Here is a 15,517-nt window from a genome sequence, read left to right on the forward strand (position 1 = left end):
ATATATTTATAGTTACAAAACATATATAAAACCAATTTAATTTTTTTTCTTTTAGTTCAAACAATTATCTAAGTCATTTTATTGTCTATCATTGTAAATTTAACATTTGTTAAATATTTTTAAAATTAAATGTGCTCTTAACTTTAAACAGCTATATTTAAAATTAGTTAAATAATTTAAATAAACAACATATAATTTATTTAAAAATCTACAAAGTAAGATCAAGCTATACATTTTTTCAAAATTCTTTAGCATCTATTAAACTTTAATTCAACCGATACAGTATTCATGAAGTAATATTAAAGTTAACTAAAAATAAAAATTACAGTTTTTTTGATCAGAAAGTTGTATTACATGCCACAAAACAAGAGCAAATTATAACAGAAAATAAAGCATTTTGATTATTTTCAATCTCTAATGTTTACTTAAACTTGGATTAGCATTCTAATAAAAAAAAAAAAATTTATACAAAAGTTTTAAAATTTGTTGATTTTTTTTTGCATTTTAGTAAATTTATATCTAAGTTTAATTGATATATTTTATGTTTTTCTTAATTGCAAAAAAAAACAATAAAACAAATTCAAGGTTTTTTGCTTATTATTTGTTAAGAACATATAAAAGGTTGTGTAAATTAGTTAAAACTTTTAAAATATTACTACAAAAGCTTTGTTTTACATATGTTTGTATTTGAAACTTTTTACAGAAATTAGAATTTCAAAAACTTGTTTATCACTCAAAAATAAATTTTTAAATATTTGAAAATCCGTTGTAGTTAAATATAATATTATTATACATTTTAAAACGAAGAGTTAGAAAAACAATATAAGTATTATGAAGTGGAAAAATTGGAATAATACTTTTACTAAGTTGAAAAAAAAAATTTGAAAGGTAAAAGCTTTTTTTTTAACTAACTTAAAGACCAAAGTATCTTTTTAATTTAGGAAGATGGTCTAAAAATAATAAATAGATAAATTACAAACACTGATGAGTTATTTAGAATAAATGAAATATTAAAAAAAAATAACTTAAAGAGATGAGTGCTCCTGGAACAACTATCAAATTGGAACAGTCTCTCGAAATCTTAACCAACTTTTTGCGATTGGCTTTACTAAAATGTGCTTCAAGTGATATGAATTCCTGTTAAGTCAAAAAAGTTTTTTTTTAAATAGATTGAACTAGAATAAACACATTAATACTAAACAAAAAATATCATTAAAAATAGAAAGCTATAAAATTTATTCAAGTATAAAAAATTAATCAATTTGTACAAATATTTTAATAAAAAAGTTAAATAAAAAATAAAAAACAACTTTGATACAAATATAAAATACACTTTATCAAACTTAATAGAGTACTAGAAATAATTGGATGTTTACTGATAATACTTTTAATGTTTATAAAATGTTCGAATAGAATTTAATTAGATTTAAATTGCTTTCATATGCAAAACATGTACGTGTAGTATATTATTCTTCAATATTAAACATTTTTATTAAATGAAAACTGTGGACTTTAACATACTTTGGAAGAAACAATCTCTCAGTAAAAAAAATTATAAAAGTATTGTTATATAAATATCTCACTAGTGGCCAGTGAATAAAATTAAATTATGTAAGCTTAAATGTAGCAAATTTTTACTTTTTAAATAGAGAAAAATAAGTTGAAAAAACCTAAAATTTATGTCAAAATTAAGGCCAACATCAACTGCTAAAAAATACCTTAGAAACTTTTATATAAAAACTTTTTTTAGGTTTTTTGTTTTCTTTGGTTTAGTGTTAAAAAATGTCAGAATTCTTTGAAAAGTTGAAAAAAAGTGTATATTTTCTCAATTTAAAACTTATAATCTTTTGAAAATTTCCTTGATGTATTTATGGTAATTACAAAGTATTTCTAAAAGAGAATAAGTATTTCAACTGCTTGGTGCTAAAATATCTTCATTTTTTATGTTTTAGCAAATATGATAAAAATTCTATATACAATTTTACAAAATAAATTATCATTAGGAAACTAACTAATTTTAGGTTTATGCAAGCAACATCCTGATGCCTATTTGCACTTTTTTCTTGAAAAAATATCAAATAAAAAAAATTAAGTTAAAAATTTTAAGTTTTTAAATAACTTATTGTGTTTACCAATACTATTTCAACAAAGTTTAAGAAAAATGCTAAAAAAGTTCCTCTAAATTAGTCTTACAGAAATTTTTCTCTAACATTCTGCAAAAAAATTTTTTCAAAACTATGAAGAATTCGGAGTAGTTTTCAAACTGTATAGTCAAAAAATAGTTGGATTTAAACTTACATAACTTCTTAAATACTTTAAGCAGAAAAACAACAAAACCAATTTTAAAACAAAGAAATCAAACTATGTTTAACACTTTGTACAATTTTTTTTCAGCAAAATTATTTTATTATAACCAATGGCCGCTTTAATCCGTTTTCAGCTTACTGTGTTCAGGTAAAATTTATCAAAATGATAATATTTTAGAAAACAAGCATGCATAGTCTAGTCCATTTATGAAAAAAATAATGAATAAAACCTGTTACTGAAGTTTTAATCATGAATATCTATAAAAACTACATGCTAATAGTAGATCAGTAGGAAAATTAACTTAGTTATTTTTAAAATCAAGCAGTACTAACACAATTGTAATAAAAGTATTAAGGGCATAGGGGAGTTAAACACTTTTTCACATTTTGATCTTATTTTATTGAGTTTTTAAGCTACAAGATGATTTTTACTGATTTTAATAATAAAAAACAACTTTTGAGATATATCAGGTCAAAGTGGGAGGCAACAATAGGTTCCTTTTGGGAGGGGCAAACTAAAATAGCAAAAAAAGACTATTTCACTAAAAATCTATATTCTCTTACGTTTTTTGAGATAAATACCTCAAACTTTCAGGATATGTTATTTAAAGTACTTTAAAACTTTTTCAGAAAGAATGTTTTTAAAATTAAAAAAATAAAATTATAAAAAAATAAACAAAAAACAAACAGTTTTTTTTTTATTTTTTTGTCACAAATTATTTATTTTTTTTGTTTAAATTCTCTTCCTACACAATTTTTTAAAAATTGCAAGGAGCATATTCTGTAAGTTTGTGGCATTTATCTCAAAAACGTAGAAGAAGATGGATTTTTAGTGAAGTAGTCTTTTTTTTGCTGTTTTAGTTTTCCCCTCCCAAAAGGAACCTATTGTTGTTGTCCAATTTGACCTGCTATATCTCAAAAAGTAATTTGATTTTTTTTAATTTGTAAAATGCAAATTGTAACTTGTAGTACTTAAAATTCAATATTATAAGACTAAATTGTAAAAATGGTGATCTACATCCCTAAGCCCTTAACATGTTTTTAATTGTTATTCAAAATTTTTGGTAGGATGATTAATTAAAATTAACTTTTTTCAAATGTTGGCTAGTATTAGCATGGTATTTAAGACTTGAGCATTTCGCTTGTAATCACTTCTTACAATATCTACATCTTACGTGGTATGAACTAGAAACATCAGGCATAATCCAGTCTATTAGTAAAATCATATTCTGTATTTAATAGATAAGTCTTATTTATGTAAAGCAATAATCAACTACTTTACCTTTAAACTCAGGAACAGATTTCCATTTAGAAGTGTATTTTTGTTTATTGTTCCTAGCAGGTGCTTCTATTTCGACTACTATCATTTTTAACCAGCTGTGACAAATAAATGTTTTAGTGCTTTATATTAAATAGGCTGTTATAAAGTTAACTATCATAAAATAACAAATAATATTTTTTTTAGATTTTGGATTAAATAAATCTTGGGAATCATAATTGTACATATTTTTTACTAATATTGTTACTTTTTTTAAATTAATCAATTTAAAGTTCTTGACTTAAATGCCTATTTCAATATTTTGTTTTTAATTTTATTTTACTTCCATTTATTGGTTCAATTTTTTTTTCAGATTTGTTAACAACAACTGAGGATCTCCTATATGCAAATATAGGAGTAAAACATTGTTTTGTTAGTAATAAGGTATTAAAATAAATATTAAATATTTTTTTTTACTTAATACTTAATAAAAATTCATTAGTTAGTTAGATAGATGTTTTTCCTACTTTTTAAACAACTTACAAATGTATACTTTGCTTTTAACTATTCTAACTACTAAGTTGAAGTAGTTATAATTTAGCTGAGTTAATAATAATCAGAATTGCCACTCTTTGAGGCAAAATAGTCAGCCTGTGTTACCTGAGACTAGTTAGAGTTTATAATAAAATAGAAACAAAACGTTTTAGTTAGCAAATTTTCGAATAAAAATAATACTAGTTAAGTTTAAATACAAAAAGATACCTAAATAATTACAAAAGAACTTCAAAAATCAATAATTGTAAGAAATAAAAACTGGTATGAGATACTTAAAAATCAACATTAGCATGAGATTTCAAAAAAAGTTCATACTAGCCTAAGAGTGCCACACACAGTATGTATCTGAAACATTTTTAAACTGAATATATCTTAAAAGTTAATTGAAACTGTTTTTGGTTGTATAAAAAATCTTACTATAGACTTTATGGATGATACTATAAAAAAACTAATCTACTGATGTGAAATTTCTACATGATACAAACAAATTTTAAAACTGAAACATTGATTTTTAGCACAATCATTTTATCTAAAGTCCACCACAAAAATTAATGTACATTTTACTAAAATTTAAATTTATGTACTATTTAAATGCTTTAAAAGACATAATTTTATTTTTTGCTCATATATTGTAGGATATGGGAAATGTGAGCTGAATTTTTTTTTAATGAAGCAAATCCATCAAATTTTTTTAATGAATATTTTATTAAAACTGTTCTTAATGATTCCTTTTTGTAACAATTAGATGATTAAGATCAATTATTTAAATACCATTTTAATATACTTATTACACAAAACTTATTTTTAAATTTTTTAGGATTATTTTACATAATACTTTGTTAATTTTTTTTTAGTGAATAAAAGACATTGTTTAGATTTTGATTTAAACACAGCTGTTTTTAGAAAAATTTGTACACTTCTAAACTTAAGCTATAAAATCATAACTTCTAGAATTCTTGAAAAACATGATTTATCAAAACCAAAATAATTTAAACAAAAACGTTTATCAAATAACAGAAGAACTTACTTAAGAAATCAAAGAAGAGCTAAATAGAGTAAATAAAGCGTTAAAAATTAAAAAGAAAACATTATATAACTGTTAAGTTCTAAAATAATACTTAAAATGTTTTTTACTAGTCTAAAGTCATATAGCTAACTCTTGAATAATTAATAAGTATACGGTTAAAATATTTAGTTGTTACAAAAGGAGAGTCTTTAAAGATATTTTTAATAAGAGTTAGCTTATAAAACTGGACTAACTTAATAACACATGTTAACCAATTTTATTATTTTAATGGTTAACACAGTTATGCACATTTGTAGGCTACTTTGTATATGGCTACTATACAAACAGTCCTAGACTTTAAAAATGCGTGGCATTATTAAATTAAATTTTGCAGATAGGTTGTTTCAAGAAATCTTATTTACCCATTTCATTAATACTCAATCTGTTGTGTTTTTTTTTTGAGTAAATAGTGACCAGCAAAAATGTGCAAAAATTAAGTCAAAGAGGCAATTAAAAAAAAAAAATTTTAACTTTATTTTTGTTTTTGAAAAAATGATAAACTTATGTTTGAATAAATAGTAATTTAAAACTTAATAAAGTCATTTAAAAATTCATTATAACATTCAAAAATACAACATAGATTACAAAAATTAAACTAAAAAGAAAACTTTTTGATAAATATCTTTAAGTGTTTTAAGACTTTAACTACAATTTATTTTTTATTTCTAGGATATTTTAATTTTTTATGGTAGACAACCATCAGATCTACTTCACCCTCTATTTTGCTTCTTAACATTAAATTGAACACTTTGTAAATTTAAAAATTTGTATTATCAGTGTAATTAAGAATTTGGAAATGTTTCATAGACAACTTACTAAGCTTAATATTTTGCTGAAAGTCTTATTTGTCTTATTTTCGTTAAACAATATAAAAAGTTTATATAAGTTTAAATTAACATTTACATAATTAATTTTCTACCTAAAATAATGAAAAATATATATAACTAACTGAAATTTACTGAATATTCTGAATATACTTTTTAATACTGATGATTTTTTTATAAAAGTTATGAGCATGAGCATTTTTTAAATATTTCCAAATTTAATTTATTTGAAGAGCAGTGTTCCTTTAAAACCTTTTATAACGTTTTAACTTGTCACAGTTTAAATTTATTATTTTAAGCCTTACAACTTGTAGTTACAAGCATTGTTACTACAGTTTATAAACTTTGATAAATTATTTTTCAAAATGTTTAGTACAACGAGATTCCCCTTTACGTTTACGTGACGCCCCTCAAGGCCGTTCTGCTATAAAAATCAAAATTTAGGTTAAAAGAGGTTTATGCTAAGCTAACAGCTATTGTGGAAAATAGCTCATTTTTTAACTAATTTTCCGCGTTTCAGCTACATTTGGCTTCTATGCATCACGCCACACAAAAAAAAAGTTAGTATCTGCTTGACATCCTTTTTTAGTTAACTGTGCTGTCTATCTATACTCTATAGCACAATGAATTACTGAAAAAATATATAACATAAAAAACTGATAAAAGTTTAGTGCACATAAGATAATTTATTTTCAGCTAAAAGATTGTTTAAAAGTTTGTGCACTTCAAAGTTCAGACTAAGACTACAAAATTTTTCTTACAAACTTTTTAGAAAGAGAAGATTGTTTCTAAATAATTTGTTGAACATTATTTCTAGAAAAACAGTTGTAGTAATAGAATAGTGTATTTGAAAACAAAAGTTTATAATTTTGTTTAAAACTAAAATGATTTTTTTTTTGATATTCAACATAAAAAACGAGTTACTAAAAAAAAAAACTATAATTAAAATTACTTACATTAACTGTACAAAATTAGGAGTATTACTTAGTCTCATGTTTGCCAGACTCGTTGAGAAAATTGCCACATAGTTACTCGACCCTGGAGTTCTTATTTTAAACTAAAACGCGTTAATTTGATGTTTAGAATTTTTGTGTTTAGAAATCTTGTAACAAAGCTCTACTAGACTAAAGTATGAATTGCTTCGTTTAACTCCTCTGGTATAGAACATATTTTGTACTTTTTCGCCCATTAATTTTCAGTTGTATTATAGATTCTAAGTTTCAGTGAGAAAATATAAAAAAATATAAATAAAAAAAGTTAAGGAGTAATATATATTATAATTGTTTAATATAACTGTAGCAAATTATTTGAAACCTACAAACATGATAATGCATGGTTTTTTGAATCAGATTCTAAATAACTATCAGCCTTGATTTGTTACATGGTAGACCTGGACAAGACATTTAAACGTATCTGTGGTGTCCAACTAGATAACCAAATGGTTTTTTTTGTACACTAGGTTCTAGAAGCAACATTTTAAGCAACTTTTATATTCCTCTTTAAAGTTTAAGTTTATTTAGTATGATTTACAGAACTTAAGAATAAAACAATATCTCATATACAAAACAGCTGTATAAAACTTTTGTTTATTATATAATTAAATAAGTTTTTAGGTCTAATTTAATTGTTGAGCACTATTGATCAAAACTTAAAATAACTACTAATATAATTCTAATTATGTATGTATTTCAAGTACTAAGTATGATATGTTCACAAGAGACTGGTGATGTCATTTCAACTTTTTAACCTTAATTTACACAACATTATTATACGTACATACACTAAAAGCATTTGATTAGTAACAATCATTTTTCAATCAACAACTTTATCACTAACAGGCCAGATTCTCCAGAAAAAGTCTTTTAAAGAATAAGAAAGCTTATAAATTTTAAAAATATAAAATTATAAAAAAAAAAAAACAACTCAACTAACTATGAATAAGATCTTGACTACTTGATTGAGGCTGGTGAGAAAAAATTGATAAATTGCTCTGTATTTTTGGATTTTGCTAAAGAATTTAACATGGTCAATCATAGAATTTTAATATTAATACTTGTATGTTCTAATATAAAAGGTTCAATGTTAAGTTTACTAAAAGACTATTTAAAAGATGGAAGCCAATCAACTGTTTTAAGTAATGTTGTGTCTGAGCATGAAATTGTAAATGTAATACCACAAGTTTCTGGTTTGGGTCCTTTGTTTTTTCTTGTGTATACTACTGATATTTTTCCTCTACTGAAATAATTATGAGATTGTTTGCTGATAATGCCTGCTTAAGCTACCAATTTAGTGATAAAATCTATAAGATAAATATGTTCATGATCAGTCTTGATCAATTTTCCAACCTTTTTTTTGTAGTTCTAAAAAGTTTAATATGTCATTCAATTATAATCACAACAAAACATTTTAATAATATTTTAATTGAAAATAGATTATTTTAAGTGCACAAAATTTTTATCTGCAATTTATGTTGTGCATTTTTCAGTGATCTTTGTGCTATAGACAGCACAGTTAACTTAAATTAAAGAAACTGACTTTTGAAAAGACTATTAAATTACAACTAGATAAATATCAAATAAAAAAATAATATACAAATATTTAGTTCTGGGTTTCTTCTTTTCAAATAGATTTTTTGTTTACTTTTTGCTTCTAAATTAAAAAAAAACTGCTTCAGCTAAAAGGCAGTAAGTTTTAGCTAATTTCAGTTAAAAATATCTTAAATTTATCTATAATCAATAATAACAAACAAAATTATTATTAATATAATGTATAAAATATATTAATATTTATTAAAAATAATAATTTTGCCCTAAAAACAGCTTGCAAGTACTTGAGTATTTCTGAAAATTTTTGTAGCTTTTATTTAGGGTTGCCATTTGAATTTAAATTCTGAAATAACTCTAATTAGAAAATACAGGCAAAAATAGTCTTGAAAAACCTTAAGTTTGATACTAAACTCTGAAGTTAATAAAAGTTGTCAAAAAACTTAATTCAAGATTACAAAATAGATACACAAAAAACTATGTTTAGAATTTTATTTATTATAAAACATAATTGAATTATTATTACAATATCTTTGTAGTATTTTTCCCCTTAAATTAATTATCTATCAAAATAAGCAATAAAATTTGAACTTGAAAGCACCTAGAAAAAATTCATAAAAAAAACAAGTGACAGCCCTGTTTTATTTTACATGTGCTCTTGCCTAAAAACCTGTGACTTTTCCCTGTGACGTTTTGCATTACATGACCTGCAGTATACCCTCAAATTGTCTAAAAACTCATCTAAGTTAATTAAAAAAACAATTTAAAACAACAAAAGTTTCAAATATTTAAATTTTTCAATTAACTTCAGCTAATGTACCAAAATCAGAAAAAAAGGTGAAAGGAAAAGATAATTAAAGTTTTTTTGTGCAGTTGTTGCAAGCTTTAGTTTTGACTAAAATTATGTAGTATTGAAGCTATTTAAATTTGCAACAAGAAACAAAGCTGTTTATGAAAGGAAAAGTCTTGATCTATGTAATTCCCTAACTAATTTAATTTTTATAATCAAAAAAGGTGACTATTTTTGGCCAGCCTACTGTGTACAGAGCTGCCACACACTCAAGATAATTCAGGCTAGTTTGAATTAATTGAAAAATTTGTGCTTTTTTTAATTGATATTGAAAAACTCAAGCTAAACTAGTATTTTTCTAATATCTATGGCTGTTTTTTTGACTTTAGTTTTTTTCTAACAAAACTTTGATATTTTAGTTAGAACCCTACATTAAGTTGTACTTAGTGAAAGTATCTTAGAGCTAAATTTTGATATGACAGAATTTTCTAAATATTGCAAGGAACATTGCCTAAAAGTTTATAGTAGTTATCTCAAAAAACGTAGGAATAGATAGACTTTAAGTGATTTCTAGTTATTTGGCGTTTTAGTTTGCGCCTCCCATAAGGAACCTATTGTAGTCTCCGACTTTGACTGGCTTTATCACTAAATTTATTTTTTGAGTTTTAAAAATCTGTAAAAAGCACGAGTTTCTCAATAATTTTGAACTAGCCTGAGTTATCTTGAGTGTGTGGCAGCTCTGCACACAGTAGGCTGGCCAAAAATAGTTGCCTCTTTTGACTATAAAAATTAAAAAGGGAATTACAAATTGTTAAATAGATCAAGACTTTTTCTTTCATAAACAGTTTTGTTTCTTGTTGCAAAAAAAGACTTGAAGAAATTTGGAAAACCTGGAAAAAGTTTTTTAAAAACAAGTATCCAATTTTTAATATTGTTATACTATTATGATAGTTTTTTTATACTAAAAGTAGACTTAAAAACTTGTACTTTTAAAACCTGGAAGGAATTCAGGAAACCTAGAATTTTCTTAAAAATAGTTGGCAACTATGTACTAAATTATAATTTTTTTTGTAATAGTACTTAATTTTATTGAATAAGTATTCATTTTTTTATATTTAAAGTTTTTAAATTGGTTAATTATGTAGCTGGCAAATTATAGCATACAAGTATGGAAACTGCATTTTAAAGAGTTATTGAGGCCATAGATTACATCTTATTTTTTAAATATATCCTTATTTTGTAGATTTTTAATTTTGTTAACAGATACTTTGACTCAGGCTAGTTAGATATTTTTGTCCAACATAAGCTAATTCACAAACTGCGGCCTGTGAGCATGCAAATCTGGCCATCAAAAAAAAGTTTCACTAGATATTCTGGGATTTGAAATAGAAGAACATAAAATAGGTCGTAAGTACAATTTACACTATATTTTTAAAAATTATTCTAGTTATTTCTGGGCATATAATGATCAATAAAAACTAATAAAAACTGCAGCCAAAAAATTTTTCAATTTCCAAATTTAGCCCACAACCACCAAATGCCTAATGACTCTGGGCTAGTTTAAACTAACTCGGGACTACTTGAATTTTTTTTTGAAAAATTAAGGCTAGTTTTGATACTTCTTTAAGTCTCAGACAGTTTTTTAATACTTATATTTTAAAAATTATAACACTTTTAAGTCTTTTTTTGGGTATTTAAGCTTAAATAATAGTAATTTTGTTTGAATCTTGGCTCATACTAGTTTTTATTTAAATTTTTTTTTATAAACTCAGGCTAGTTTTTTCTAACTTTTTTTTGCCTTTTAAGTGTGAAACCCTGAAATAATTCAAATATTAGAAATAGATCAAAGTTGTACAGTAAAGTAATAAGTTCTTTATGGAAAGTCTAAAAATTAAATTTTCCTATATTTTTATTTACAAACTGTTCAACAAATATATAAGTTTTTATTTTTTTCCTATAAGTCTTTTTAAAACTTTTGGTCAAGAAGCTTTTATTTAAAATATGTAGAGTTATATTTAAATTACATTTATAAATAGTTCTTTTAGCTCAATCTCTCCAGTCTCTAGCTCAATAACTAAAAGTAGATTGACTTGTAGTATACCAAAATTCTGAGAAACAGTGGAACATTAAAACTTTTGATACAACTTGCTTGAAATTTTCCATAATTCAGTAATTTTTGTTATATTCTTTAAAAATCTATTATAGTTTATAGCAAGGTAAGCTTACACATAAACTAATATTAATTAGTTTAATGAAATGCCTTGGCCCTTTTATAATCTAATCTACTGGATATAGTATAATTGTTTAAATAAATATATTATCACTGAAATTTAAAAGGATTTTTATACTTGTATAACATAAATTAAATTTTATTTAAGTTGAACTTTTTTATTTCTTCTGATGTAATATACACAATAGTAATACTAATGAGTTTATAATTTTTATTAATCTGACTCGTTTATCATAAAGTTTATTTGTTACAACTTTATTTGCAACAACTAGATAAATATTAGAATAAATGACGAAAAAAGTAATACTTTTGAAATATAAAAATAACTTAGACTATTTACAAACATGGTCCCACTTACTCAAACTAGTTTGACTTTTTTTTAAACTTAAATTTTTTGAATATTTAAGGAAATATAACAATTCGATTTCTTAAAGAAGGTCACAATATTTGTAATATTTAAATTTTTTATTGCACACTAAGTAATAATTTTTTTTAGGTTGTTTTAAAGTAGATAAAATGAATCCTGAAAGATTGAAGCAGCTACAGGCTAACAAGGCATCTGTTCGTATTGGTGGAAAGGTTTTAGCACTACCGCTTTATATAAGGACTATTATTGCATTTTAACAATATAATTATTATGGCTATTAAATCTTTATTAGTGTTTATTACTGATTTTTGATAGTTAATAGTTGTATCAGTTGTTTGACTACATGCACAGGGTTGCCACTCGGTCAGGAAAAGTCAGGAAATCAGGAAAAGTCAGGAAAAATTAAAAAAAAAAGACAAAAGTCAGGAAAAATTAGGGAGTTTTGAAAAAAAGTCAGGAAATTTCATAAAGTTAAAAAAAATCAGATTTGTCAGTTAAAGTTTACAAAATTCCTTGTTTTCCAAAGCCTTCAAATGGTAAAAATTAATTAAAAGTCCTTTAAAGTCTGAAAAAATTTTAAAAACTTTCTTAGAAATTTACAAAAATATTTAGTATTATTTCCAATGCCTTCATCTGGTATAAATTAGTAAATATCCTTTATAAAACTGCAAAAATTTTCTATTAACATATTGAACAAGTACCCTAGTTGAACAAGCAGATTTTGTAAGCTTTTTAGTATTGATGATCTGTAGCAAGGACACTTCCATAGTGAAACTGTAATACATAAACAAAAGTTTATCTAGCATAATTTTAGAATCAAAGTGTTTTTTGTTTAAGTAAATAATTAAGTTCTTTATAACTAAGCAGTTAGTTTAGTATTTTATGTAACAAGTTAATGTGTATACTGAAGCGGAATTAAGACCAGATGAAGAAAACCATATCTTCATTAGATGAAGAGGTTGAAGTGCTAATAAAAAACGGAAAAAATAAATTTTAGTACATACATTTAAAAAAACAGTATTTGATTTAGTTCTTTATTTTTTTAATGTTTCAACTGTAAAAGTTCGTTATTGTTTTAAGGTTTAAGTTGTGAAAATTCCTTATTGATTTAAGGTTTAATTGTAAAAGTTCCTTATATGTCGTTAGTTTATCTAGATACATTTATGCTAGGAAATGCTAAAAAAATTGTGTCTTTTTTCAGACAAGCTGTGTTTATAAGGTGATAAAACAAGTATTTTGCTGATAGAGCTGTTTATTACAAACATCAATCATACACAGATGGTTTAAGTGATGTACTGAAAGTTTGATGATAGAATTCAGCAAAAAAATGTTGTTTTTAACCTATAAAAAAATTAGATTGAAAGCTTTATATAGCTTCAAGTGTTAGGTTATTGTTTCAGAATAAGTTTAATTTAAGAGTTTGATTTAGAAAAGTCAGGAAAATTTTTGTAAAAAGTCAGGAAAAGTCAGGAAATATTTCTCAGCTTGATCAGTGGCAACCATGCATGCAGCTAATACATGATATTTATTCAATTAAATGTAAAACTCAACAGGGAACTGTTAGAAGGAAGAAGAAAATTGTCCATAACACTGCTACTACAGATGATAAAAAGCTTCAGTCTACTTTAAAAAAATTATCTGTAAACACCATACCTGGTATTGAAGAGGTTAATTATTAGTTTAAAATTATGAAAGCAAATAAAATTCTACAATATTTATTATATTCTTTACAATATAAATTATCCATTTAAAGCTAATAGACATCAAGTTTAGCATTTATTAAATTTATGTTACCACTTGGAACATTTATTCTAGGTTAACATGATCAGAGATGATGGTACTGTTATTCATTTCAATAATCCTAAAGTTCAAGCTTCGCCCTCAGCTAACACTTTTGCTGTTACTGGCCATGGAGAAAATAAAATGCTTACTGAAATGTTACCATCAATTATCAATCAACTTGTAAGTTTAATTTTTATATTTAGGGCATACTTATGTTATTGCTGTAACTATTAAGTTTAATTTTTAGTTAAAAAGAAATTGAGTTAAACATGATATTTATAAAATAAAAAATAAAATATTATGTATTAAATTGAAATATGTTTACTAAAGTTTGAAAAGCAATATTTTGTTTAAAATCAAGTATCTAATAAATCTAAGTTCCAGTCTCTCTTTAAATTAGGGATAGGCAACGTACAGACAGTTGGCTGTTCGTTGCCAGCCTGATTATTTAAATTACAAATTTATTTAGTAGGCTCAAAACATGTGATACCTAAATAAAAAATAATTGATTTATTTTTCATTTATTTATAAATATAGCAAGTGTCACTGTAGTGTACCTTCATTTTTATTAAATAATAATTTAAGATTAATTGTGAGTTTTACCTGATTGTGACACCCATTCTTTCAATAAGAACATTTCTTTAGTTGTTCTAAATAAAGTTTTACAAAAAAAGCTTTATTACATAAGTTGTTTTAGGGAGCCGAAGGAATTGGAAACTTGAGGAGGCTGGCTGATAGACTTCCCAAGCAAACTGCTCAAGTCGCCGCAGAAGTTGTTGAGAAAAGCGAAGATGATGGTGTACCAGGTTTGTTTGAATTTTTTTGCCACTAAGTCAAGAAGTTTTTACTAACATTTTAAAATAAAACAAGTTTTCAGTTTGAAGTGGCATGTAAACACCTGTGTAACATTTTAGTCAAGGAACGTTCTGATTTTTTATGTTCTTAAAACTTTCGTAACTGATTTACAATTATGTTATTGATTAACTTAAAGTACTTGTGCTCAAGTTTATTGCCTGTTGATAGCAAAGTTGGTGTTTCATTTGTAGAATTGTAAATACATTAAACCTAGTCTAGAACTGTTATTTATGTTTTTTTAGATTTGGAGGAAAATTTTGATGAGCCTTCAAAAACCGAAGATGTTTAGAAGAATTATGTAGGCTTTTGTTTGTAAATTTAGATTAAAATAGTGTTTAAAAAAGTACACAGATTGAGTAAAACTTGAACAACTTAATCCGTTTCTTGTTAAGATTGTAATTTTTTAAATTTAAAGTTGTAAATAAATCTTATTTGTATATCAAGCGTATTTATAAATAAATAAAATCGTTGTTTGATTGATAGCAGTAAAAACGTTAATTTATTTCCTTATAAAAATTAAGTTTAGATTAATAATCTTAGTATAAGTATGAGTAAAGAAACTATGGTTTTTAATGTTAGTTATTAAGAGTTGCCAAAAAAAAACAGGAATTTACAATTTAGGCAAAAAACCTAGGATATTGTACAAAATCACTAAAAAGTATTGAAAAGCCTGGCATTTAAAATTATTTTTACATTTAGTGTAACGAAATTTCGATTACATACGAAAAATCTGTCATAATAATAAAAAAGTTTTGTAGCTTTACAGTATCTTTTCAATGTTGTTATACTGTTTAAGATAGTACTTTAACTTAACCTTAAAGAAAGTACCAGAAAACTTGTTCTTTGGAAACCAAGAAGAAATTTACAACTAACCTTTGGCAACCCTGGTTATTATTTGCGTATTTTAATTAGTAAATGTACCGAAAATAAAATTAATTTTA

At 24.3% G+C, this 15,517-nt stretch overlaps 1 protein-coding gene across 1 annotated transcript; it reads left to right on the forward strand.

The window, feature by feature from the left end:
- The first annotated feature begins 12,072 nt into the window (after nucleotides 1-12,072).
- Nucleotides 12,073-15,013, forward strand: LOC145835306 (transcription factor BTF3 homolog 4-like). Its single transcript, XM_082942877.1, has 5 exons — nucleotides 12,073-12,151; nucleotides 13,493-13,606; nucleotides 13,755-13,901; nucleotides 14,419-14,527; nucleotides 14,819-15,013. Exons 1-5 carry the CDS (start codon nucleotides 12,089-12,091, stop codon nucleotides 14,863-14,865), a joined length of 480 nt encoding a protein of 159 aa, XP_082799003.1. The 5' UTR covers nucleotides 12,073-12,088; the 3' UTR covers nucleotides 14,866-15,013.
- Nucleotides 15,014-15,517: the final 504 nt, after the last annotated feature.

The sequence above is a fragment of the Thalia democratica genome, chromosome 4 (assembly GCF_965202585.1).
Source record: "Thalia democratica chromosome 4, ktThaDemo2.hap1.1, whole genome shotgun sequence".
NCBI classification, from domain to species: Eukaryota; Metazoa; Chordata; class Thaliacea; order Salpida; family Salpidae; genus Thalia; species Thalia democratica.

Excerpts from the sequence above, each read along its gene's own strand:
- LOC145835306 (XM_082942877.1), top strand. The coding sequence starts at position 12,089 with ATGAATCCTGAAAGATTGAAGCAGCTACAGGCTAACAAGGCATCTGTT. Across the intron at positions 12,152-13,492 it reads CTGTTCGTATTGGTGGAAAG|GGAACTGTTAGAAGGAAGAA; the intron begins GTTTTAGCACTA and ends AAAACTCAACAG. Across the intron at positions 14,528-14,818 it reads CGAAGATGATGGTGTACCAG|ATTTGGAGGAAAATTTTGAT; the intron begins GTTTGTTTGAAT and ends ATGTTTTTTTAG.